The sequence below is a fragment of the Xyrauchen texanus genome, chromosome 16 (assembly GCF_025860055.1).
Source record: "Xyrauchen texanus isolate HMW12.3.18 chromosome 16, RBS_HiC_50CHRs, whole genome shotgun sequence".
NCBI lineage: Eukaryota > Metazoa > Chordata > Actinopteri > Cypriniformes > Catostomidae > Xyrauchen > Xyrauchen texanus.
Window position 1 is genome coordinate 42,879,640 of NC_068291.1, and position 27,325 is coordinate 42,906,964.

At 38.5% G+C, this 27,325-nt stretch overlaps 1 protein-coding gene across 1 annotated transcript; it reads left to right on the forward strand.

Moving 5' to 3' along the window:
* The first annotated feature begins 206 nt into the window (after positions 1-206).
* bmp2a (bone morphogenetic protein 2a) lies at positions 207-3,894 on the forward strand. The gene is given in 3 exon segments (XM_052146169.1): positions 207-1,356; positions 2,923-3,245; positions 3,247-3,894. Coding segments are annotated over 3 exon segments (1,176 nt in total). The 5' UTR covers positions 207-1,025; the 3' UTR covers positions 3,769-3,894.
* Positions 3,895-27,325: the final 23,431 nt, after the last annotated feature.

The following is a 27,325-nucleotide window of genomic DNA, read 5'->3' on the forward strand; positions in this document are numbered from 1 at the left end:
AATATTCAAAGCGATTTATTGTCAATGTATGGGTTTTATTAAACGGTGATCGACAAAAACTTCCCATGTATGGATTGTTAGAGTCTCTTTACTGGACGCTTCTGGACACCTTCATCTCCAGAGCTGATGAATTCTGTCATGACATCAGCGAGTTAACCATAAAGACCAGAGAGAGAAGGGGAGAGAGAGAGACTGTTACACACACTTGCGCACTGCGCGTAAAGGACACTCGAACCCTCGCCGTGACTTGCGTCGCTCTTCATCAAGAGGAAACTTTAGTTTCTGAATGAAGTGGACTTTTTGGTGTGTTTCTCTGCGTTACAGCCAAATAACACTTCTGACAGCTTGGTCTTTGTTCAGCAGTGACGGTAGAATATGTTTAAGGAGAGGCGGGCGTTCATTTGTAAATTCTCACCGTTTTCAACAGAAGCGCAGCCATGAAACACAGTCAAACGGGGAATTATAAAAGAGGACCAGCTTTATAAGAAGTCCCCAGATGCTTTCATTGATCATTTCATGTGCCATGCATGGAACAACAATCACGCGTCGGCTGCGTTTGGCGTTTTAACGGGACTTTATGTGGAGAACCTGCACTTATACACCTATGAAAGATGCTGCAAATGTGCTGAGGACCTCTATATATTGTCCTTTACATCATCCGGCCATTTCTGATACGTTAAAACATCTTATTTGACTTATTTACCAGGTCAGATTAAGAGAGGTCTTGCCATTGTCTGGGTTCGGACATCTGCGCGTTTTCGCCTACATCTATTAGTTCTCTTTATGTTTGAGAAGATGACAGATCCAGTATTATGACCGCGTTTCTCTCGTCGAGCCTCTCTTATCCAAATGGATTTCGCGCAGGTTTGCTTTTCTCCTTAAAGCGGCTCTTAAGTTGGCTTTGGTGACTCAAGGACACTCCGAACTCTCCAAATGGCTCTATTAAACACGGAATATGGTCATATCTCCTGGCCTGAGCCCATCTGATATAGTTCTATCACTGATCTGACTGGTGTAGAGTGACCATGATCTCCTTCGGCTGCGCTCTCATGGTTCTCATGGTCACTCAGGTGTTCTGTGGAGGCTCCAGTGGACTCGTCCCTCAGATCGGCCGCTCCTCGCTGTCCCAGGACGTCCTGCATGCGTTTGAACTTCGACTTCTGAGCATGTTTGGGCTCCAGCACAGACCCAGTCCAAACAGGTCTGCGGTGGTTCCTCAATACATGATGGACTTGTACTCGATGCACTCGGTGAACGCGGAACCGAATAACGGCAACAGACCCAGAGGTTTCACTGGGAAAGGTTCGGAAAGATCCGCCAGCCGAGCAAATACAATAAGGAGCTTCCACCATGATGGTAAGCAAGTGTTTACCTACAGAATTCTCTTAGTACAAGCTTAAGGACAAGGTCTAAATTATTTGTTCCTTCTTATCAGCTTTATCCTTCATGCCTGACAGGAATTGAGATTAGCTGCAGAGCATTTGATGAGGAAATTAGTTTGTGTAAACTCCCCTGTAGAAGAGCCCCCTTTTTTTTTTTTGCATTTTAGTGCAAGTTATTTATATATGAAATTAATTATTAATAATTCTATTTCATAATTGTATAAATGAAAATTATCTATATATTATAATGCATATTATAATAATATTTTTATTGTATTTTTACATTTTTATAATTGATTATATTCGTTACTTGTATAATTAGATTTAAATTGGTACAATAATAAAAATATATAATTTTATTTTTTATTGCATGGTTGTATTATTTATATATATATATATATATATATATATATATATATATATATATATATATATATACAATGAGAAAAAAATAATATACAATGAGAAAAAAATATATATAATATATATTAATAAAATGAGAAAAAAATATATATATATTAATAAAATGAGAAAAAATATATAGAAAATATGTTTTTTTATAAATAACAGAATTTTTAAATAATTTTATTATAATTAATACAAGTGTGTGTGTGTGTGTGTGTGTGTGTGTGTGTGTGTGTGTGTTTTATATATGACAAAAATGCATCTGTAACTCCTGAACATTCAATACCCCAAAAATATTATATATATAATAATTTTTTATTTTTTTTACTTTTTATTTGTATTTACATTTCAATACAAATAAAAAGTAGAAATTGTTTTTTTTTTTTTTCAATAATTTCAATAGTTACAGGTGCATTTTTGTCTTATAATAAGAGAGGTACAAAGCACAAATAAAATGCACAAATTCCACTTAAAGCAGTTGTACATTTTGGTATAGACACATTGCATGGTTGATGTGTTATTTTTGCATTTAGGCGTTTGATAGGTCATTTAAGCTGCAGTTTTGAGCATTTTACATTTTGTCATTTACATTTTGTTAGGACAAAATATTTCAATGGTGTTTTAAAAGACAGTTTGTTTACAAAAAATGACCCAGATGAATTTCTGAACAGACTCACCAACACATAATATTCAAGAGGCATGACTGCCAAATGCTTAAATGTAAATCTAAAGTACAGACATCTTTTTCTATAGGAGCTTAAAGTGCAATCAACGATTTCATCAGTCCATGTATACCCTGTGAATTGAACCCAAATCTTGGCATTACAATCACCATGCTCTACAAACATATAGCAGACTTGAATAAGATTCGCCATCAGTCAAAATTGAACTAGGAATGCTCATTGTGTCACGTTATGAGTGATTACTTAACATTTGTGTGAGTTTTAAATCAATTTGTCCAGTAAGAGGTCAGTATAACTCGCATCCTGTCAATGGATGTAAACAAGAAGTTTGACAAAGTACAATGAACTGGCATTGATTCAGATCAGCCAAGTTTCCCATAAACTTCCTTCATATATGATTTGGAACTTTTGAGTTTCTTAAAACCCAAATTGTTCATTCTAATCTCTTCCAGAATTCACTGAGGATCTGTCCAGTTTGAGCGGAAAGACGACGCAACGGTTCGTCTTCAACCTGAGCTCCATCCCCGGCGAGGAGTTCGTTACATCGGCAGAGCTCCGGATTTTCAGAGAGCAGGTTATGAGTTCTTTTAGCAACGGGAGCACGGGATACCACCGCATTAATATTCACGAGATCATCAAACCTTCCGGTTCCTTCAAAGAACCAATCACGAGACTCCTCGACACGAGGTTGGTTCAGCACAGCTTGAGTAAATGGGAGAGTTTTGACGTGAGCCCTGCTGTCATGCGGTGGACCGCGGACAGACACCCTAACCACGGGCTTTGTGGTGGAAATAGTTCACCCAGAGAGCACAGAAGAGGACTACAAAAGACACGTTCGTGTCAGTAGATCCCTGCACGACAGGGAGGACACCTGGCCTCAAATGAGGCCGCTTTTGGTGACCTACAGCCATGATGGAAAGGGCAACGTGCTGCACTCTCGCGAGAAACGGCAAGTACGGACAAACAAACAGCGGAAGAAGCACAAAGCGAATTGTAGAAGACACTCACTCTATGTGGACTTTAGCGATGTCAAGTGGAACGATTGGATAGTCGCGCCACCGGGTTACCATGCGTTTTACTGCCAGGGCGAGTGCCCGTTTCCTCTGGCGGACCATTTGAACTCCACCAACCACGCTATTGTACAGACACTGGTCAACTCCGTGAACAACAACATTCCCAAGGCGTGCTGCGTTCCCACGGACTTGAGTCCGGTTTCTCTGCTCTATCTAGACGAATATGAGCGAGTGATCTTAAAAAACTACCAGGACATGGTCGTGGAGGGTTGCGGATGCCGTTGACGCCTGGGCCTGGAACGCACAGACTTTAAAGACACTTTATTTTTCCCAGTACTACACTTTATTTATAATAAAGTAAAACACATATTTTGGAGAAGTATATAAAGATATATTTATGTTCACTATTGGGAAAATAAATATTTTAATCAGTTACACGTTTTTTCTGATGTACGTTTCATTTAGTACCTGGGCTCACAGAATCACGTTATTATACCTACACGATTGCAAAATATTTTTTATGTGGCTCTTTGTATGTTGAAATGAACACTAGAGGGCACTACATCAACAATCACACAATCACTGGTAAAATGACAGATCACACGTACTTTAAACCCTGTTCATCACACGACGCTATCTTATGACATCTAAACACTTTTACTATAACGCATGACTCGTTTTAACTTTGGCATTACGTAATGAACATCATTTACATGCTTGTCTGAGTATGATTACATTGTGTGTTAGCTCAACTGATGGAGCGGTTCACTTGCGATGCAAAGGTCCGTTGTACGAGTCCTGAAGAGCACGCGAGTCCACACATGCGCTCAAAGTGTCATGGAAGCACCACAAAATAACCTTTGCTTTTTCTGACTATCGTTTAGGGTAAGGAGGTTTCGTTGATTTAAAACTCGATAGAGCATTAACCTTAACTTTTATCGCCAAACAGTGGACATTTCACCTTGAAACTGCCTCGTTATGTGTCGTACATGATTGAATTTAGCAGAAAATATCACCACAGTCTCATCATTTTCACACGTTCAGGCTGGTACCTGCCTGTATTTATTTCCATGAACTCTTCTAGTGAATCGTTTATAGTGGTTCTTAACTGGTTTTGTGATCTTACATTGGACGTTTTTGCACAGTTTTGGTGATCAAACACTGTGCAAACGTAACCTGTTTCATGTAGTCCTAGGCAAATTTTCTTTTACCTTGCATAGTTTTGCTCCTGGTGTTCTAGGATGAGTTTACCAAAATGGTACAAACCGATGTAAAATTGCTTGGATGGTGCGCAGCCTGTCCATGTTGGCATCTGCTTAATTTCGCTAACTTCTGTCAAGTGTCACGTGAATTGAGCTAAAATAACAGTTCAATAAGATGCACCTCATTTGACATTAACAACAATAGATATATGAAAGTTGAAAAGTTTAGTTTTCACCTTGCACGACTAAATGTTTAGTTGCATTTTGTGCATTTAACACCGTTTTTCCCTGCTGTCCGTGACCTATCGGATCAAATTTGCTGCATGTCTTTGGGTCACGACCCACTTGTTGAGTGATTGTTTTATAGTCAGGAATATTCTTTCGGAAATCAATGAGTAGCAGTTCTGTTTTTTTGGTCATGATCCACCAGTTGAGGACTACTGGTTTATAGCTGGTAATATAATTTTAATGCATAGTTAAAGAAAATTGCCCTATATAAATGTAAAATGCATCATTAATGATAGGTACACTGTATTGTAACTATCATTTAAAAAGTTAAAATGCAACATGCAAGAGCCACACTGCAAGGTCTAGATTGAGGGTGGAAATGCATTAGGCCTACATGCAGTAATGCATTAAATGCATCACATTATCGCAGAGCTTTGGAGGGTTAACATTGGAATAAACTGTATTGGCAAAGCAAGTGACTGAAATGAACAATCCAAAAACATGCTGCAATGCAGTTGGAGCCAGAGTTTGCGAGTTCGTCTTCGTAAAGCCACTGTAAATGTGAATGCATTTAAACACAATATGACCGGTAGTTGACATTTTAGTGCTCAGGAAATTAGCCGGTTTGAGTTTATAGTACATGAGCCCTTGAAATCTACCTATTGCCTCAAGACATTGACTATTGTGTTTTGATCACACAATTCCTCATGCTTTGGTTGTGTAAAGAGGACTTCCTGCACCTTTAGATTGACGTGAGCTTATTGAGTCAAGCTAATTAAGAGTCATTCACAACATGGCACTCAGCAGTCAAGAGCTAGTTTATTAGAGGGATGTTATTTAAGAAGTGGGGACTGTCATGTTGTTAAATAGCCCAAAATAGAGGGCGGGATACGAAATGTTTGTGCTGCTAGACAAATATAGCATGGAAACTTTTTAACAAGCAAAAGCATTTTGTTAGCTTAGTAGCTAACTATGATTTCTCATTCAGAATAGCAGGTCAGTCCAAAAAAAACATATTTGCAGTCAGATGTCGATAAGTAAAAAGAATATTGATAATTGAAAACAAAATTGAATTTGAACCGTATGTTTACATTTACTTGGGTAGGTTACACATGCTAGGCTAAGATAAACTTACAGTTTATAAAAAAAAAATGTATAGCTAAAACTACATTTTCACATTTGTGAAGTGGTGCTTACCGGTGCAAAAAAGTATTTCTGTTGCTAGGGTGTTTTGAGTGGTTACTAGGGTGTTTATAAGGCGTTCTGAGTGGTTGCTTGGAATGGCCAATTCCCACTACTTAGTAGGTCCTCGTGGTAGCGTGGTTTCTCACCTCAATCCAGGTGGCGAAGGACAAGTCTCAGTTGCGTCCACGTGACTCATTGTGCAAGACACCGCAGAGACTCGCAGCATGTGGAGACTCATGCTACTCTTTGCGCTCCGTGCACAACTTACCACGGGCCCCATTGAGAAAGGGAACCACTCATCGTGACCATGAGGATGTTACCCCATGTGACTACCCTCCCAAGCAACCAGGCCAATTTGGTTGCTAAGGAGACCTGGCTGGAGTCACTTGGCACACACTGGATTCAAACTTGCGAATCCAGGGGTGGTAGTCAGCTGCACTACCCAGGCCCAACAACTTGCGTCATTACCAAAACAATGTTCTTCTGCAAACGCATGCAGTTTTGTTTTTAACCACTAGAGGGCCAAAAGTTACATAGTGTAGCTTTAACCACTTTAAAAGCTTTAAATGCAACAAATAAACTAAATATATATAGAACACTTGCTATAACTTTCTAACCTTTTTCACATCCCTGTTTCATGTTTTCATCTGCTTGATTTGAGGTATCATTCATGCCTGTAGCACAATCAGTTCAGTGCTTGTTACACAGCAAAGTTTAATTCTTGGGTTTCTTAGTTTGTTCAAGTCCCTAACCTAGGTATGAGCAATACTGAGTGATGCTTGACTTGACAAACACCACTAACTGTACACCAAACAGGAAATTTAGATCATGTATCCAAAGTACCTTAAATGTGCACTTTTGCAACATCTACTTACCCTGGGTGAATAATTTTCCACGTTAGACCTAGAAGGAATATTGTTCGGTGAAAAAAATCCAACTTTTATTGGCTTGTCTTGAGGTTAAACATGCGTCAAAGGAATCACAACTTGGCTTTCCTACGGATCGTAAACCAAGACTGTTGGAAGTACAGCTTGTTCTATATTGACAGGTTTTCTTAAAATGTAATGTGCTGTGCGCCGCTGGTACCAACGCCTTGATGTACCATCTGAAAATGGACAGTTTGTTCATTAAGCCTTTGCTAACATTATGGTGTCTTACTGCTGCACTATAGGGCATATGGACACTTCTACAAATGAACATGTATGGTTTACAGATGTTCGTGGAGGCACACCCTACCTATCAAGATGGTTACTGGAGAGCACCATTTTCTTTTTATGCAGTCGTGGAGATGACATGTCTTTCAACTCCGCATAAAACAATTTAAGTGATCTTGAAACGTGTACTGCAGAGAGTTTGACTCTCTTGGCAACATGTAAACGTTATGATGTCCTGGATTCCTGTGGCATTCCAGAGATAAGGTGGCCAAGACGATGATCTTTATGATTCATAATTGGTGTTGAGATTACGTTTATTACCGAGATAAGAGGACAAGATCGTTGCAGCTGCAGCGCAGAGAATCATCCTTCCTGATGGCACAGACAATTATGTGTTGTCATGTGGTTCACAGCCAAGTGTACAGGGAAATATTGCTTTGACGTGTGTCATGCCACGTTATAACATCGAACGGTGTCAATAATGCTAACGTTTTCTGTTTATTTACTTTCTAAGTGCTTCTTAACTGGTCTGTCACACTCTAAAAATGGGTTGCAGGTCTGTTCTGAAAGGGTCACGGACAGCAGGGAAACCAGTCTTGAATGCAAATAATAAAACACAACTAACCGTGCATGGTTGGAATAGCAAAATAAATGGGCTTACCAACTAATTAGTATTAAAAAGGTGAAAACGCTTCCTATACGCTGACGTCAAAGGCCACGTGTCCAATAAAATTCTTCAGCATTTTGGCACAAACTCATCTGTCACTTGGTAGAAGTTTGCCAAACTAGACAGATGTCAACATAGACAGGTTGTAAAAAATGTCGGTATTCTCAAATCATGAACTAAGCTACGCAATATGACAAAAACTACATTAAATGTGGGTTAACATAGTTTGTGCTGAACCCAATTTTTTTATGGTGCATATTTGGTGTATATTTGTATGATAATCAAATTTGGTACGGTGATAAACCATACAGAAATATGATGTATAACAAGATATGTGAAATTTGTGTTCATATATATTTTATTTACATTTACATTTATGCATTTGGCAGATGCTTTTATCCAAAGTGACTTACAGTGCACTTATTACAGGGACAATCCCCCCGGAGTGTCTTACTCAAGGACACAATGGTGGTGGCTGTGGGGATCAAACCAGCGACCTTCTGATTAACAGTTGTGTGCATTAGCCCACTACGCCACCACCACTCAAATATATGGTTTTCACTTGTTTAAAAAGTCATATACTTGTACATAAATGCAACATACACTACAAAATAGCAATTTTCACATATGTAACATATATTTCCCCAAATACTAGGGGACTTTGAATACATAAGCTACATCCTGTATATGCACAAATATATGAAATATAATTTCATGCATATGGCAAAACATGCAAAACGCATATATAAAATATACTGTATGCTCATAAATGGTTTTCACTTGCGTAAAAGGTCACTTGTACGTATATGCAACACATACACCAAAAATGGCCATTTTCATATATGCTACTTGTTTGGGATTTACATAAGTACATATATGCTCAAATACATGAACTATAATTTTATATATATATGTTCATATGTGATCATACATCAGATTTCTGAATGGGTTGGGTGACCACTTGATGTCCAAAGTTGTTTATTAACATGACATATATGGTGAATATAATTTTTTCCCTGGTCTGTAGTTTTAGTGCCGTTACCAAGTAGATGGATGAATTTTTGCCAAAATACTGTAGAGTTTGATTGAGCACTTTGACATGCCTTATATAACTATGCACAATTATATACAGTAGTTGCATTGTATAATGTGTATTTAGTAACCATTTTTGGTTTGCGACCCACCAGCTGAGAACCACTGATGTAAATTATAGCATGTGCATTTGGATTCCTTGGTTATCTTTCATGGCTTCTTTACTCTTATCTAGGATATGGTCTTTGGGGGGGTGCATATTGACCTTTTAGGGTGTTCGAACCTCACTTTGTCTGACCGGTGGGTCCCCCTTTGTTGTTTTGCCATCTGATTGGAGGTCTACAAGGAACCCCCCTTGACCCAACATGCTTGTGACCCATGGCTGCACATGCTCCAGAAGGCCTTGATTTCAGGCGAAGGAGTTTGATGGAGGGAATTTGTCTCTAAGTCTATCATTTAGCCCATAACCGTGAACCAGGAACTCATCTGGACTGCATTTGCACCGCAGGGGCCTGACCACAACGCAAGGAAATCATAGGCCCAGAATTGCCGTGCTGCAGTGGCAGTGGCCAATTGCTGGTATTTTTATTTACTTCAGGAGGCAACATGTTAATTTATATGCGTGCAAACATTAAACTCTGAATAGTGCTCGCAAAGCCAGCACTAGAAAATAGGTTCTTGTCTGTGAGGGTATTAGACTCATGCTCGTTTAATTGTTTGTTTTCATTACCCAAGTGTATAAACTTTGCATGCGCCAGCGAGTGTGGAAACTCCTGTCTCACGATGCATTACAGCGTGCTCTGACAACGGCTCCTGCACTGCTTAAATACAATCATTGACTCATGCGCAGATGCAAGCAATGGAGAAATTCTGTCATTTTCATAGAGCTGTCTTGCAATTCTATACTTTCTGGACATGCAGAATACGGAATGATTTTGTCTTTACTGTATATTTACACTATAGCATGCCATATGCCTGCACTCAGCACCAGCCGTTGTAAGGTTATCCTCCAGCCATGGCAACAGAATAAATGTAGTTTGACAAACCTATAAGGTCTTTTTTTATACACTTGACTATTTCAGAGTTATGCGGTCAACTAGAGACAAGAGATGCTCAAGAACTTCTGCACTATTCTTTAAACTGTATTCACAACCACTACAATTGATTTGCTATTGACTGTATTGACTGTACGGTTTGTATTGATCTCTCTAAGTATGGTCTAACATTTCTGGCACTTGAAGCTGGTAGAGGAAGCAGTCATGATGCGTGTTTACATTCCAGCGGTCGCAGCAGAGCCGTGGGTTTGTTCTGCATCGTCTCCAGGTGCAGAGAGATTTTGCAGGTAATTACAGAGGAAATTCCCTAACCACAGTGACACATTCCATGTGATGAGCTCTTACTGTGTCATTTGACTATTCTTACGCATAAATCCTCAAAAACCACCCTGTGCATGAGTCAAAAATGCCTGTTTGCTCCTTTAACAACACCCCCATTCAGCTGAAGTTATTCAGAGTCACTTCTCTTTGATGTGCCACTGAACTTGTCTGCGTGCAACCTTTCTATGCGTGCTTCGAAACGTTAGGATCATTGCTTTTTATATTCAGCAAGACTTTTTTTCTATGACCTAGTTGAGTCAAAAAGTCTGAGACCATTGAATGCTTTTATTTCCCTTTTATATATATATATAATGCTGTATTTTTTTCATTCAGCCAAATACACGCCCTTCAACGAGAGCTTGCACTCAAGCTGGCATGAACAAAACCTGATGATCATGTTATCACACGAAACTCACAGCGTGACCAATGTAGTCTGATTCATAATGAGGTGGACGGGAGTGTCGAGGACTCCAACAGGCATCCCTCCTCCTTCCCTGGTTTCGGCACCAATCTAAGGGGGTTAAGGGAAAGGAGGCGAGAACCGGCTTGACAATATAAATGATCGTACAATAAAGAAATAAACGAAAAACACACAAACGTAAATGCACAGAGCAGCTGCCTGTAATTCTCTCTCTCTCAAACCGTCGTCACCGGCTGCCTTTATCCCTCGCACGCCCCATAAGGCTGATTCGGGACAGGGCGTGTGTTGTTCCAGCCCGGCCCGGCCCCCCCTCCGCTCTACAGTGCCCATTTACTCTGTTGTTTGATATGCTGCTTCACTCATGTGCTGTCTGCATCTGAAAGCCGTTCACACATCTGCCCAGTTATCATTCTTTTGTCTGTATTCTTCCCATTAACACTCTTTTATACACCCATCTTTGCAGTAGTACCAGTTTCATCATAAATTACAATAACAGTGTAACCAGTGAGTATTATGGCCACATACAGCGTGTTAGTGCCATTAATGCAGAATGTAAACATAACAAATTACACGTTAGCTACTGCATATATTACTTTAAATCAACATTGAGTGGATAAAACAGCTTAATTTACTCATCTCATGTGAATTCTACTCATAGAATGAGGCATGAAGTCACCGATAACACATATTATGTAATGTTAGTTAATGTTTTACATGGTCTTGTGTGTTCTCGTATTTAAATGTGCATCTAAATGCCTCCCACAGCGGTGTGGCCAGTGTCTGAATGTTTGCAAACAGTATACCGTTGCTCAGCTGTTTCGAACAGCTGTTTTTTGTTTCGCAAGAAGCACTTTGCCTCGAATATGATGGGGCCTTTATGAGCCAGTTCATTTTAGTGAATGAGTTCCATCGGGTCCAGCTTGAGATAAACCAGTGTTATATTTAATTGTTTTGTTAATGTTTAAGGCTCCTGACACTTAAATCAGGGAGTGCAGTTACTGATGATTGTTCATATAACAGTGTTGTTGTTAAAGATAGGCCTACACGTTTCGTGTTTTGTTGTTATCAGTGGAGTTATATAACTGTTAGCATGTCATTTGTCAAGAATTGTTAATGTGGAGTTCAGTAGGACAAATTATTGGATTGCATTTATGCCTCTTTAAAGTCTGTGTAAACGTATCTTTTGCAAAAATTGTATTAAATGCATCCTTGATTTGTTGTGGATCTCATAATTAGTTATAAGTGTGCCGAGGGTAGTAAATAAATGCAATAAAAATAGCATTTTTTTATTTCCAGATACTACTACTACCTCAAAGGTAGAACCTTTCAGAATACTACAATTTTAAACATACTCAATGTATTTTTTATTACAATCCTAAAACTTTATTTCCATGTTTAGATTCAGATTCTCAGACTTTTACTACCTTTTAATCCCGTTTCATGCCTCCTGAAGGCTAATCATGTTTATCGCAAGCTAGGTCAATGGTTTCATGGCTTATTCTTCTACATATGGCTTTGCAATGTGATCATTTCAAATTTAAAAGATGTATTATGCTGAAAAAAGCTTGATTGCAACCAGCATTTTCAGTGCCTTCTAACATGCTCATTTAGTGCAGATGTGCCATAGCCAACATAATAGTGCATGACAGAGTACGTGATTCATACCTCAGATTGCTGCTTTCAAGTGAGGATATTTGCAACGCATCGGCGCGCATCACCAGCACATACTTGAAGGGCAAAATGCTTTGTGCACTTTGACAAGTGCTTCTGCTGTAAAGCTGTCAAAGTCTCTCTGCGACTTTCCAACATAAACATCTGATGTCACGGAGCAACCATGGGAACGTAAACAAGTTATACGCTAGAACATTTTTGTCACTGTCAAACTCGCGCACACAAAAAAAACAACGTTACTGAGTTCAACTTTGCTTTTCAAAGGCCGCCACTTGCCAAGGCCTCAAAGAACGTTCCAGAAGTTCTGGCCTCCCAATCGGCTAGCAACAGGAACCCTCCGCCATAACAAACACACCCTGGTTCCCTCCAGCCCTGACAGTCAGATGTCGGGCTGTAGATAGAGCAGACCTGTAATTTAATGTGCTGTTGGCTGTCGCCGTGGAGATTTATATTGTGTAAATACATGCTTTACTTCCACTGGCTCTCACCAGCAGATGGCAACCATTAGCCCATCTGACTTTAAACAAAACACAGGCCGATATAAATACTTTTGTGTCGACCGCTTCAATGTGTGTGATCAGAGTTGTGTTTGAATGTGTGAGCTGAATTGAGCCCTTTTTAGGTTTCCTTGAGTCATGATGGCTGGAGGTTTTCTGCATTGCAGACATGCCAACTTTTCGAGTCATGTCCTGGAGAAATCCACCTGTCATTCCTGCAAATTGTGCAGTTGAATAATCGTCCACTTTAATCCAAATTAACACTATTGACTCTCCTGATTCTTGCTTCTGGTGCCATTTTGCATGATTTTATCGTGCACTTTGTGAAAGGAAAAAATATCAGTTTTGTCATCGATATGTCGCCAAATAACTGATGTCACTGATTCCACTATATGTCTGATGTCATCAAGTGTTAGCCTCAGTCACCATTCACTTTCATGGAGTGGAAAGGATGATTCTGCCTAACATCTCATTTGGTTTTCCACAGGAGAAAGAAAGTCATACTGGTTTGGGATGACATGAGAGATAATAAATAATGAAAGAATTGTCATTTTCTGTGGTGAAAGAGTCGCAATGTACATGTTGTTAAACACGCAATGTCGTAACTAGAGCTATCGAAATCGAAGCATTTACACGTGTGATTCATTTACAATCTTTAACGTTTTCATTTTTCACATTGGCGATTATTGCTGTATTTCCACATTAGATTCTGACATTTTTATTGAGCTCCGTGTGAGTGCTAAACACTCGTTGCTTTTCACTAGAAACTTTTGCGCTGTGTCTGGCGTCACTCGCCACACACACAAAAAAACAGCGATTCTATGTCACTGATCAAGTGATTGAGATTGGACATCTTAAGCTGCGTACACAATGTCAGCGACTTTGTCGCTGCAGGTCGCTAGTGGCTGGCGGTGAAGTCGCTAGTGGGCGTTCCCACTACTGGGTTGCCTAGTAACGTTTATAAATGATATTCACGTATGTCATTCCATTGCTGTTGACAGCGAATCGCTTTTATTGCTGCTAAAAACAAACATTTTGGAGTGAAAAGTCTAAATATAAATGGAATCAGTACATAAAATGCTTTATATCAAAGATGAATGAGAAACAAGGCGTGCTGTTTGCCATAGCGGCTGTTTATCTGCGGCGAAAACGCAAACGCCGGTCTGTCTGGGTCCATAAAATCCCCGCAATCTCAGATACACCTTTCCACGCAGTATTTTTCTTAATGTCCTTGTACGTGGGAAGAGACATATCATAGAGCACTGGAAAATTGTTAACAGCAAGAATTAGCCTTTCATCCATCTTTCCGTTACTGCAGGAGCTGAGAGTCTCCTATTGGCTGTCGCTTCCGTTAGTCGCTCTTCATTTGAATAAAGTTCAACTTGTCTCAACTTTGTTGCGTCACTGGACACGCCCACATCTAGCGCCAACGGTCGCGACAGCTTGTGTCGCCGGAAGTCGCTGTGCTCTCATTGAAAATGAATGGTATGGAGTCACTGTCGCGCGCAGTGTGTACGCACCTTTAACCATAATTTTTCTTGTACAAAACAAACGCAGATGGGACATTTACATTTATGCATTTGGCAGACGCTTTTATCCAAAGCGACTTACAGTGCACTTATTACAGGGACAAGCCCCCCGGAGAAACCTGGAGTTAAGTGCCTTACTCAAGGACAAAATGGTGGTGGCTGTGGGGCTCGAACCAGCGTCCTTCTGATTACCAGATTGCCAGTTATGTGCTTGGACCACTACACCACCACCTTTGGGACTTGTGTTAAGCTGGGTTCAGACGACCCGTTGGAGTGAAACATCAGCATTTCCCTGGTGTCACGTAACGTTGCTTCGGTCTTTACAATCTGGACAAAGTATCGTTATGTGAATGTTGCCGGCATGCCAGCACTAAAAGCAAAACAAGACGTTCTCTACAAGCGCTTTTGTTGTGAATCATGTCAACGCAGCTTCACGATTGCTGTAGCAAAGTGGATATCATGATCAATATTGTGAAGGATGAGGGTTTAAGAGATTTAATGCCCATTGCATTGAAAACTTAAACTACATGAACGAGATATTTCAGTTAGCCTCTCACATAGACGTTGGGAAATGTTTAATGCTACTTGAATTGGTGCTATTTTAGTATTTATCTTTATACAGTGAAATGCTCTGTCTAAATACATAATTATTTCATATTGTTTTGTTGTCTTGGAAGGAATTAAATGCATTTTGACTGGAAAAGTATGAAGTCATATTTCAGCGTTTTCAAAATCTGCAATTAATCGCGATTTAAATATTTTAATCGACTGACAGCACTAGTATTTTGACATTATGCTAATTGATCAACTAATTGAATATGTTTATCAAATATGAATAAGTGAAAACCCAAGCTTATAACTGATCCTGTTTGGGGGGGGGGGGGCATCTTAAACCAGACTTGGGGTCATTTTTAGTCTCCCAGCATGATCAGGCTGGTCTCGTCGTTATTGTTGTTGTTTATTTTTTGTATTATTGATTGTGGGTAATCAACCACCAAGCTGACCTTGGCCTACACGTTGGTGTATTTTATATACAGTAGCCCTGAAAAGTATTGGGGTACTTAAATCACTCTTAAACCCATTTGAATGCCATTGTAGCATATCCAAGTGTTTTTGTTTAACAGATAGCACAAGGAACCTTTACAAGCAAAACATTTCACAGAAAAGACATTTGTTTGCTTTGAAATTATCTAATGATACAAAATTAAGACTAAATGTATCTGGGTCACTTTCAGATTGTCTATTGTCCGTAGAACACGTTGATGGTGAATGTGCTAAACTCCACCTGTGGTTACTCTCCTATAACACCTGTGTGAACTGAATTCATACATCAGCAACACCAGTTGATTTAAAAGACATTGAGCAAAAATGGCTCAAAGTCAGCTGGTTTGTTTACAGATGACACTTCCTTTTATTTAACAGCCCAAACATTTCTATGGGCTACTGTGTAATTAAATGTTAACTGGCAAACTATCTACAGCATGGCTGTACGCTTCCATGAAGTTCTTTATTAAGATCAATGACTTTTCTGTTCCCTCAAGACTGTAAAGCTAGTTTCGCTGTACACTAATGATCAGTCCCTTGCTAGAATCAGTTTAGACGTTTGGACAAGCAGAATAAATCCATTGTGTGTGTTTAAAGAAACCGTTCTCAATCCAGCACAACATTCTTAGCCGAATCTAGCGCCCTGGAATGAAATTACCCTCATGCCTGTTGATTTGGATTTGTTCAGCTGTGATAAAAATCCTTTCAGTTGAATAAATCTGCTTATTTTTAAACCGCTAAACCATTCGCTTCCCTTCAGACTGGCTTTGAAAAACGACCAAAACAATAGTTCACTTTTACCACTTCTTGGCGTTTTTTTGAAATATGAAGTAATTCGGTAACTTCTGTTTTGTTGGAAGAAAGATTAATGCAAATGCAGAAAATAAAGTAAAGGGCAAAAAAACAAAAAATTGTTTACAAGTCATGGGATGGTTGAGGAAGGTCAACTACATAAATTTTTTTTCTTCATACATATATATATATATATATATATATATATATATATATATATATATATATATATATACATATACATATACATATACACTTGACTAAAATGAACAAAGCAACACAATTCTACAACATGTTGTCACAACTTGATTTCATTGTGTTCTGTCCATTTTAGTTTGTAAAACGGAAGTTTACTTCATCCAGTGTAGCATTGATGAGTGGAGTGGTGGTGGCGTAGTGGGCTAAAGTACATAACTGGTAATCAGAAGGTTGCTGGTTCGATCCCCACAGCCTCCACCATTGTGTCCTTGAGTAAGTCACTTAACTCCAGGTTGCTCCGGGGGGATTGTCCCTGTAATAAGTGCACTGTAAGTCACTTTGGATAAAAGCATCTGCCAAATGCATAAATGATGAATCTGGGCAGGGGATTTCCATTTATTGATAGGTAGAGTAAAAGTTAAAATGAAGTGTTATTTTAATTGTTTTTGTGCAAGATAAATAGAAAGGGGGATACTTGAGCTAACGAAGATGACAGTTAGATGTTGCACATGAAGTTGATTGTTCGCTTTGTTGAATAAATACTGTGTGAAACATATCATAGTTACTAAACTACACTGTAGTGCGTCCAATCAGCATGTCAACTTTCACTAGTTAGTACAGAAAGAAATAAGAGATGTTTGAGTTACAATGAGATGTCTAATTTTGTTGGGTTTACCCAATTTAAGTTAGTTCTTTCTACACAAAGTGTTTGATTACACAGTTATTTTAGGTTAAACCTCTATTCAAACATCTGGAACTACTGTCCACGATTGAATCAAGTTCAGACAAAGAGCTATTTTGTTTTTGTGTGTTCAAATTAGATATGCAATTTCTCAGAAAGTGTTTTGTCATGCTGTGATTTTAGTGAGGTGACCATTCAGACCGAATGCTTTTTTGACGCAGCTTGACGTAACAAATAAAACCGAATACAGGTGTCTCCAGACGCATTTTGAAAAGTTGGAGCTGTTTATTGACTTTACACACGGACTAAAAAAACAGCTGGATATCAGTGATGTCCTTCTAGCACGTTTACGTGAAAAAACAGATGAAAAACGGTGCAGACGGACTCAAAATATATTCGTTCTGAACTACCCCAAGGCCTGAAAAATTATGCGAACGCAAATGTTTCTAGCTCGATTTTATGCATCGTTCTCCAGAAATGTGTCAGAACACAATTTACTAATTTTACTCAAGATATGTTGCATGGGGGGGGGCTCTAGTGACTAGCTGCTTTTTAAACTAAAGAACGGATCCTGAGTGAACGCTCTTTAAGAAACGTGTCTAATTGGCTATATAATAAAGGCTTTCTTTAGTCTGACCAGTTGATTTCAAAAACATGTGGTCAATGTGTAGAATTTCACTCGCTTTACGTTTTTGTCCAACAAAGTCTTAGAAAGCAGTTTAAAAGTATCAGGATTAACCATCTATTTTCATCCGCCACAAAGACAAAAAAGGGGTTTTCCACCAAATTTCTGTTGAATGTGAGCAGGCCATGTTGGGTCTCCAAGTTTCTTGTATTTCTTCTCGGACTCGAGGTAAACATTTGTAAACACTGCTAATCAATTTCATGCAGAGAATATCACAATGTAATCCAGCTGTGCATGCAGGGCATCCAACTGTGCAGTTACAAGGCCTCACCCTTAAAGTTCCTGATGTTGCATTAAATGCATAATCATTCATTTCATGGAGCATCCAACTGTTAATTTTTTCCCAGACCTGCCCCTTCAACTCACTATCAAACTTTTTTAAGAAGTGACAAGTATCATGGACAAGCTCAGCATTCAAATCTGTCATGCATTATCCAAGACCGTAGCAACTGTAAGCAACACTAAATACTTAACAGACCCCTCTAATTGTGCTGCGCGCAGCCTCTTGGGGCAGATGTAATTAAGTGAGCCAAGTAAAAGCTAGTAAAACAGTAGGCCCAGATGGAAGCTTCATAACTCACTCAAGTGCACCATTAAAAATTCGCAGAAACAAGAAACTTAAAGCATTTAGAATTATTACGACTTCCTTAGGAAAGGAAATGACGATTAACAGACTCTTGAAGGGTTTGACTTGGAGCTTAAACCACAACACCCTGACACGAGGTGGAAAAAAAATCCCCCCCCACCCCCAAGACAGCTTGTGAAATACAAAATGCCCTCTAAGACAGGATGCATACAAGTTAACAAACATAGAGGATGTTTTTGTATTGCATAAGTCAAGGCTAGTGTTAATCTCGTCAACGACAAAGGATTTTTGCATTTGGGAGCGATAACAAAGATGAGATGAGAAACATGCATCTTGGTGATGATTGTTTTTTCACGATCATCCAAAATGTTAATTTAAATGAAAACAATATGAGACAAATATATTAACAATGCACTAATACAGTTTTTCAAATACAAATCTAGAAAGAACTGATTTAAATGATCCAGTCATAGTATATAGAGTATACACCGACGAGCCAAAGCTTTATGACCACATGCCCACCAAAACAGTGCCGACTCTCCGATGCATGGACTCTACAAGATCTCTGAAGGTGTCCTGTGGTATCTGGCACCAAGACATTAGCAACAGATCCTTCAAGTCCTGTAAGTTGCGAGGTGGAGCTGCCCTGAAACGGACTTGTCGGTCCAGCACATCCCATAGATGCTCAATCGGATTGAGATCTGGGGAATTGAGGCCAGGGCAACACCTTGAACACTTCAGCATGTTCCTCAAACAATTCCTGAACAATGTGTGCTGTGTAGCAAGGCGCATTCTCCTGCTGAAAGAGGCCACGGCCATCAGGGACTACCATTGCAATGAAGGGGTGTACTAATTTTAATTATCTATTAATTAAACATTAGAAGGAAGAAGAAAGGGCCACAACCTGAATATTGTTATGATATTATTGTAATTGCAATTAATAGACTGTTCATTAGTAGTTACTCAATAGTTATTTTTCCCGAAGCTGAATTAATAGATAATTAAAAGTAGTTCATCAGGAGGCATGACTGAATTCAATAGTTATTGATTAGCTAATTGTTACTTAACACAACTATAAAAGGCTATAACATACTGATTAGTTAACACATCTTCCTTAGTAGTTAATAGTAGTGACTTAAGTGTTAATGAAGAATTACTTATTAGTTCTGCAGTAATTCCTTATTAGTTATGCATTAAGTAAGATACAGTATTCTAAAGTGTTACCCAGACATCTCTCTATGTTGATAAATCTTTAAAATGTTTGAATAGTTGGTTAAAATTGAATCTGCTATAGTTTGATGCATGATTTCATCATTTTGCACATTATCATCAACAAAATATGTCATATAGTCAGACTGTAATTGACTAAAATATGTGAAATATTGACTAAATTTAAAAGACAAAAATTATGACTATTAAATAAAAAAAACTACTGATTTACAATGTTCAAGGCCAAGTAATGTGGTTATTAATAGGCCCAAAAACAAGTTTCTTTAGCTATAAACATGATTGCACATCCTGAATTGTAGTTATTGAAATATAAATGATTTAAATTTGGATTTTTTAGCTGATCAATCCTTTTAACGACCCAAAGAGAACACATTTGGATGAACATTTGTTTCTTAGGCCAAGAACGGCACTAATGACTTTTAACCCTCTTGGCTTCAAGATTGGGAAAATCTGCACCACCCAGAGAAACTGATCTCGCCCCTCCCAGCCGCCTCTGGACGTGCTGTAATGAGGTACTAAGACAGGGTGTATGATGCTTGCTTTCAGCTGGGAGCCTGGCACTAATGCAGAACCCACAACCAAGAGAATGGCATCTCCTCCGCCAATTCTGGCTACTATTAAAGCCGTTTGAAACCAGGCCCAGGTTTAATGGGCTGAACAACAGGGGAGTGGCCACTAAACACTTCATACCTGCACAAGTAGATAATTCACTTTTAGTCAGCCACAGTGATTCATCTTTAGTGCTTTTGAATGGGATTTTAATAAGACGGTTTTAAAGTGCATGATGATAATTAAACATCAATGAGTGCGGTTTGGAGCACTCATCGCTTCAAAGGTGATATGAATGTGGGGAGGCACCGATTGGGGAAGTTTGGGCAGATACTGATTCCAACAAAAAACAATAGGCAGATGCGATACCGATATTTTGCAACCATTCATTACTTTAATTACTTTTAAGTAAACAGTAAAAAAAAGAACAAAGGGGTACAAAAGCTGTTTTATTGTTCTGATGCATTGAACATGAATTGGATCTGTTGGCACGACTCAATGAAAGATTAATACAAGATATATAATGTATATAATACAATGTGTGTGTTAAGTGTTAAGCTACATGTAAATACACAAACGTAGTGATTATGGAAGTGTGTGTGTGTGTGTGTGTGTGTGTGTGTGTGTGTGTGTGTGTGTGTGTGTGTGTGTGTGTGTGTGTGTGTGTGTGTGTGTGTGTGTGTGTGTGTGTGTGTGTTTATTAATTATCCAAAGCACATGTTGTTGTTCTTAGACTAATATCTCTGCAGACACAGCAGCATAAACAACATCTGGACAGCTGATGAGACCGAAACGCTTGTGTAAATAGTATTTATTTATTTAGCTTTTTAGTTATTTGGCTGTTTGTTGCACAAAAACAAACTTCCTTTTTCAATGTAACTGATCAACTCCTCTAACGTGCTGGCCAAAGGGTCATAATTATACAATTGAGGAACATGTTCTTGATCACAAGCTCTCTTCATAATGTCCAAGCGGCGCATGCAAATACAGGCGTTCAAGTTTTATGGTAATATTCACAAGGGGGAGCGAGCACCTGTCAGGTACCATTGGGAGGTCCGATTCATTTTAACGGATTGATTCATTAAGAGTTGTTTCATTTAACTGGTTCAAACAACGGTTCACAACCGAGTCATCGCTCAAATGTGTTCTCAGAAGTCCCTGTGCAGCATTTTACATGTAATTTTTGTAGTCAAATAATTGTTTATCCCAATCGTTTAACTATATAGATTATCAAATGTTGATTATTGTTCCAAAATATTTGATAAGAACATCACAAACAATCCCTGATTGCACACGTACAACGTCTAATTAATTTACATGTTTACATCTGGAAGACATATTTAAAAAAAAATGTTTGGGTGAACTATCCCTTTAAATAAATGATTCAATGACTCCCATTACTCACTTTTGTCGCCACCTATTCACATAACGGAAATGGTAATCATTATCCTTTACATTATCCTTGACTTAACTAGTTTTAATCATGAACAGATTTAAAGGGACAGTACACCCAAAAATGAAAATGCTCTCATCATTTACTCACCCTCATTCCATCCCAGATGTGTATGACTTTCTATTTTCAGCACAACACAGAGATTTTTAGAGGAGCATCTCAGTTCTGTAGGTCCATACAATGCAAGAGAATGGTGGCCAGAACTTTGAAGCTCCAAAAAACACATAAAGGCAGCATAAAAGTAATCCAGTGACTCCAGTGGTTTAATCCATGTCTTCTGAAGTGTATGACAGATAAGTTATTTTTTACTATGCATTCTCCTCCCTGACCAGTAGGTGGCGATATGCATGAAGGATCGCAATCGCCACTAACAAAACAGGAAGAATGTGTAAGTGAAAGTAAAAGTGGAGATTTATTGTACAAAAGGATTTAAATATTGATCTGTTTCTCACCCACACCTATCATGTCACTTCGGAATGTATGGAGTCTTACTTTTATGCTGCCTTTATGTGCTTTTTGGGGCTTCAACGTTTTGGTCCCCATTCACTTGCATTGTATGGACCTTCAGAGCTGAGATATTCTTTTCTGAGAGAACCATTTCTGTGAACCATTCTTTTTTTAATAACCAGACAAACCAGAATGCTCGTTTTCTATACTTAAAAAAACAAACCAAAAAAAACAAGTAGGCCTACCGCTTTTACATTGAAGGATGATTTACGACTATCCGTGTTTGGTACTGAACCATAGATTGACATGATGTGCTCTCAGGCTCAACTGTCACACTGTTTATGATAAGTGAAGGTCTATACTATATGTATTGCATGTGTATAGCGTGCATAACTTTAGGTATCTTTTCAAAATGGTAATAAATAGTATGCTTGTATTCGAAAAAACCCTGTCGTCACACACACACACACACACACACTGAATGCGTTTCGTCAGGGCATGTTGCAGTTATTGTGACGCAGCAGCTTGCATTAACTCGTCTTTCATGTGGCCGTGCGTGTTTAGCATATGACCGTACAGACTCAAACACTGCACCCACTCGGCACGTCTTCTGATCAGCCTGTGCCCTATCTTTGAAAATCAGATTAAGGGTTTGTGTTTGTCTTTGGTTGCATACAAGTTATTATAGGCAGAGTATGACCTTGGTGTGTTCTAAATGAAAGAGGTTATGTCATGCGTTGACTGTAAAGGCATGTAATCTTTTTCCCCTTTGCTTTACTCTCGCTGGACTCTGATATTCTGTTCTCTAGATATGGCCCGGGTCCCTCCTTCAGTGAAAGTCTGAGATTTTTTCACCCATTTGTTTTTTTGTCTGCCAGTTGAATATCATTAATCTGATCATATAGGAATAGCACACCTCTCCTAAACACCTCTTAAACGGCATACAACATGTGCAGTTATTCCATACAGCGTAAAAGCAGCTTGAAAGGGCTTCCCTCTGCCAGGAGCTGTTCAATTTGTTTTCTAAAAACAACTTCATCATAAGTGACTTGCTGTATGCTTGTATGATGTCATTTAGTATATTCTTTGAAGTGTGCATCATTTCCTTTTCACCTCAGATTCGTTGTAAGTTTTTCCAAAATGTTTGGGAGCGTCCACCATCCAGCCAAACCGGCCTTTTCTCTTAAGACATGCAGGGTGAGATACGAAACAAACAAGTTTGCAAATGTTGTTGTAAATGGTCTGCGCCTTTTTAGCCTTAGCAGTATTCAAAGCGCTTTACACTGTGACTCATTCACCCTTTCATACACCAATGACGGCAGAGCTGCCATGCAAGGCACTAGCCTGCCATTGGGAGCAACTTGGGGTTCAGTGTCTTGCCCAAGGACACTTCGGCATGTGGAGTCGTGTGGGCCGGGAATCAAACCACCAACCTTGCGATTAGTTGCAACCCGCTCTACCACCTGAGCCCCAGTGAAACAAGGCAAAGCTGTTTTTTGTTTAAGGTGAATCAGAAAGGTGACCCTGTGTGTTTACTATATCAACAGTCACTTCTGAATAAATGTGTGTAAAATCAAACTAAAGTGTGATGAAGTAATTGACACCAAAGACTCTGTTGTTCATAAGCCATGGGAGATGAACTGGGGTAATGGTTGAGTAAATATGAACCAATATTAATATGTGCTGTATAGATAGTATGACTATACTCCATATGTGTCCGTTAAATTCAATATGTCACATTGTTTTGATATGAATGTGTGCATGAATCCAATCAATGAAGCGGCACACCATATCAACATATCTTGTCATTCAATCACTGTTTTGCTTAGCAATGATGCTTCAAAAATGTACAATACAATAATGAATCATTTCCATTGATCATGGATTGGCTCTGTTGAACAAATGACATGCCAACATTTTAAGTGAGCCACAATGAAAGATAAATACAACATTAAAAAGCTTGATTTGATAACATGACTATTAATGTGGAGAAAAAAGTTATTTTGCACTTCTTTTTTTAAAGCAAGAGAACTCACTTTTTACATATGATTACACATTCAAATGAACCCTGTAAAGCCTCAAATGTTTTTTTTTTTTTTTTTTACATTAATCTGTTTTAAGTACCATTAGACAAACTATACAAAATAAATCCTAAAAATGCAAAAAAAAAAAACAATAATAATAACAATAATAACGTATGTACTGTTTCATATTTGATACATGAGTCTTTAAAGGTCATTATCCTCCTGAGGCCCAGCAATTCATTCATGTGTAGGATATTTGCTATTGAGGTTTTTCTTACAAAAGTGGACATTTTTGTAAAATTATAAAATATTTTTTTCTATTAAGAAATGCCCGGAAACATCCAGGGTGGCAGCAGACATCTAGTGCATTGCAGACAACTGGATTTATGGCAAAATGTTGATTACGTTAATGATGTACAGGCTTTAGAAAATAGCGTATCAAATTTGATACAGGTGGCATTATGGGGTTAAACCCTTAAATGCACCATGGACACTCGCGCGCGCAAGAGCTTGTATTGCATGTGCAGGAGTTGTCACGTGATGGTTTAAAATGATCGTGCAGGTTCTCTTACCATAAACAAGAGTTTAAAACGCATGCGCGAGTTCTTCCTGTTTCCTTGTGCGACTGTAATCTGTCGTGTCCGCATGCATCAATAATTCGACCTGATTAATGGCATTAAAATACCTCCATGCACAAAGTTTAATATTTTTTTCTCATGTGTAATATAAAGAGATATGAAAAAAGTAAAGCATGTTGATTCGTATGCTTAACACATGCACGCGAGTACTTCCTGTTTCCTCGCGCTGCTGTAATCTATTGATTGTACGTCATTAATGCACTCTGATTAATGCAATACAGTACATTTACATAATTACAAAGGCATTGATTTGGCTTGAACATTGGTAGGGGTCAGGGCTGGACTGGTAATCTGGCATACCGGGCATTTTCCCGGTTGGCCGACGCACTTTGGAGCCAATCAGGGGAGGACTGACCATCGGGAGAACCGAGGGGTCCGGTGGGAAGCCGCGAAACAGGCCAAATGGTCCGCGATAAGCTAAAATGAGTCGCCGCATTATGCAGAACGGACCACAAAATGCTGCGATATGCTGAAAATGACAGCGAAAAGCCCTTGCTTAATTATAAATAAACTGCATGCTTACACGTATAAATAAAAAAATTATAATAATTAGATTTTACGCATTTAATTTCATAACAAATTTCCATCAGATTAAATTGAGTAATCTTTTTAATATATAATTTTTTTTAAAGTTTTATTTATTTTATTATGATGCAAAAAATTACACAATATAATATGATGGAATTTCATTACACAATTTACATGCGTTAATCTTAAAAATAGGTTAAAAATTATATATTTTTTTAGTGTATGACCTATATGAAGAAGGCTTTAATTGTCTATAATTTGAGTTAAATAATTGGCCAATAAAAATTAGTGGTCGATCCATCTGTGCATCCCTTATTTTATCCATCAGGAATAGAATGTATGGTGAAAAGAGGTCTATTTATTACAGGTGTTTGGAGGGGATAGGTTGCAAAATCCAAGAGCTTGGTGATGTCACACGAAAAGGAAAGTTGCTTGCCAGGAAGAGCAACGTATTACATTTTGACAAGCATTATTTTACGACCAGAAGAAAGAAGAAAATAGGGTCAGTTTTGATATCATGCAGCCTTTTAACACTTTTAAATGCTTAAATACTTACAATATTGCTGATTCAAGCTGTTTTCCACAAGATAAGTGAATTGTTAGCTTGTAAAATATGACAGGCTTAGGGCCTGGCCGTAAGCAATGTACAGTTGCAACAGCTTCTGTTGTGAGTCTATCCAAAAATGATTTCACAAGACTTTTGTGTCGGGCACAAGCATCTGACATTCTAAAGTCTAATGGATTCCTCCCGAGACCTCTCGGCCAAACAGACATATCTTTGTCTGAACTCTGTGCTTTCATAAGAGCAGTTAATTTGGTCAAAAGGCTTTCTAAAATGTTTATGTTCACACTGGGAGGGGGACAATGTGTCAGCATGACCTCTGACCTCGACTTCCCAACACTTCTTACACTGTGAGAACAACCATGCTTGCCGCTTAATTAGTTTTTAGGTCAAGCCTCCAAGCTGGGTTGGATTTCTCCTTGCGAATGAAAGATATATAAACATCCTGTTAACAAACCGATTGTGGCGATAACGCAGCCGGGACAGCAAACATGCTCGTAGCCTTTACACAGAGTGTTTGTTACAAAGGCAGCTGGCCTCAAAAAATGCGACTCTTGTAAAGTACGCAATGTAATGTAAGTCATGTTTACAAATAGGATTATGGATTTAGCTTTGCACTTAAAAAGTGAACGTCCATCCAGTAAAAATAGCTGTTTATTTGCCTGAGAAACGACATAAATATTTAACAATTGAGGAACACAGCGAGATTTTAAGAGCAAATGAATAAGCAGGATTCAGGTTCATGGAAACCTTATGGAGTCTCAAATTTATCCAAATTAAATACATTAGTTAAATATTTAGATGAATTAATACATAATTAAAAATGGCACTATTTTTACAAATATTTTAAATAATGTTTTGACTAAAAATTAAACTATTAAATAAGTAAATGTTTAATTTACCATATGTTTTGGTTTGATTTTCAGCACAAACTTTGTCTTTTCATTATCAGGGTTATTTATCAGATTTCTAGGGGCCGTTCACACAGGTACGTTTTTGCATCCCTCTGCGCTGTCTGTATCAAGTGCCATGAGCCCAGCGTTTTTAAGACGGTATGTCAAGTTTAAAGAACTTCAACTTTTTAACACCTGCATGCTATGCCATTTGTTGTTCCGCCTTTGGCTTTTCTTTTTTCCGATTTTTGATCATTTTTCTACTCAATTTGGAATGCCCAATTCCCAATGCGCTCCAAGTCCTCCTGGTGGCGTAGTGACTAGAATCTCAGTTGCCTCCATGTCTGAGACAGTCTATCCGTGCATCTGGAAAGTATTCGCAGTGCTTCACTTTTTCCACATTTTGTTATGTTACGGCCATATTCCAAAATGGATTCAATTAATTATTTTCCTCAAAATTCTACAAACAATACCCCATAATGACAACACGAAAGAAGTTTGTTTGAAATCTTTGCAAATTTATTTAAAAAAAAAAAAATCAATAAAAAAAAAAAATAATAAATCACATG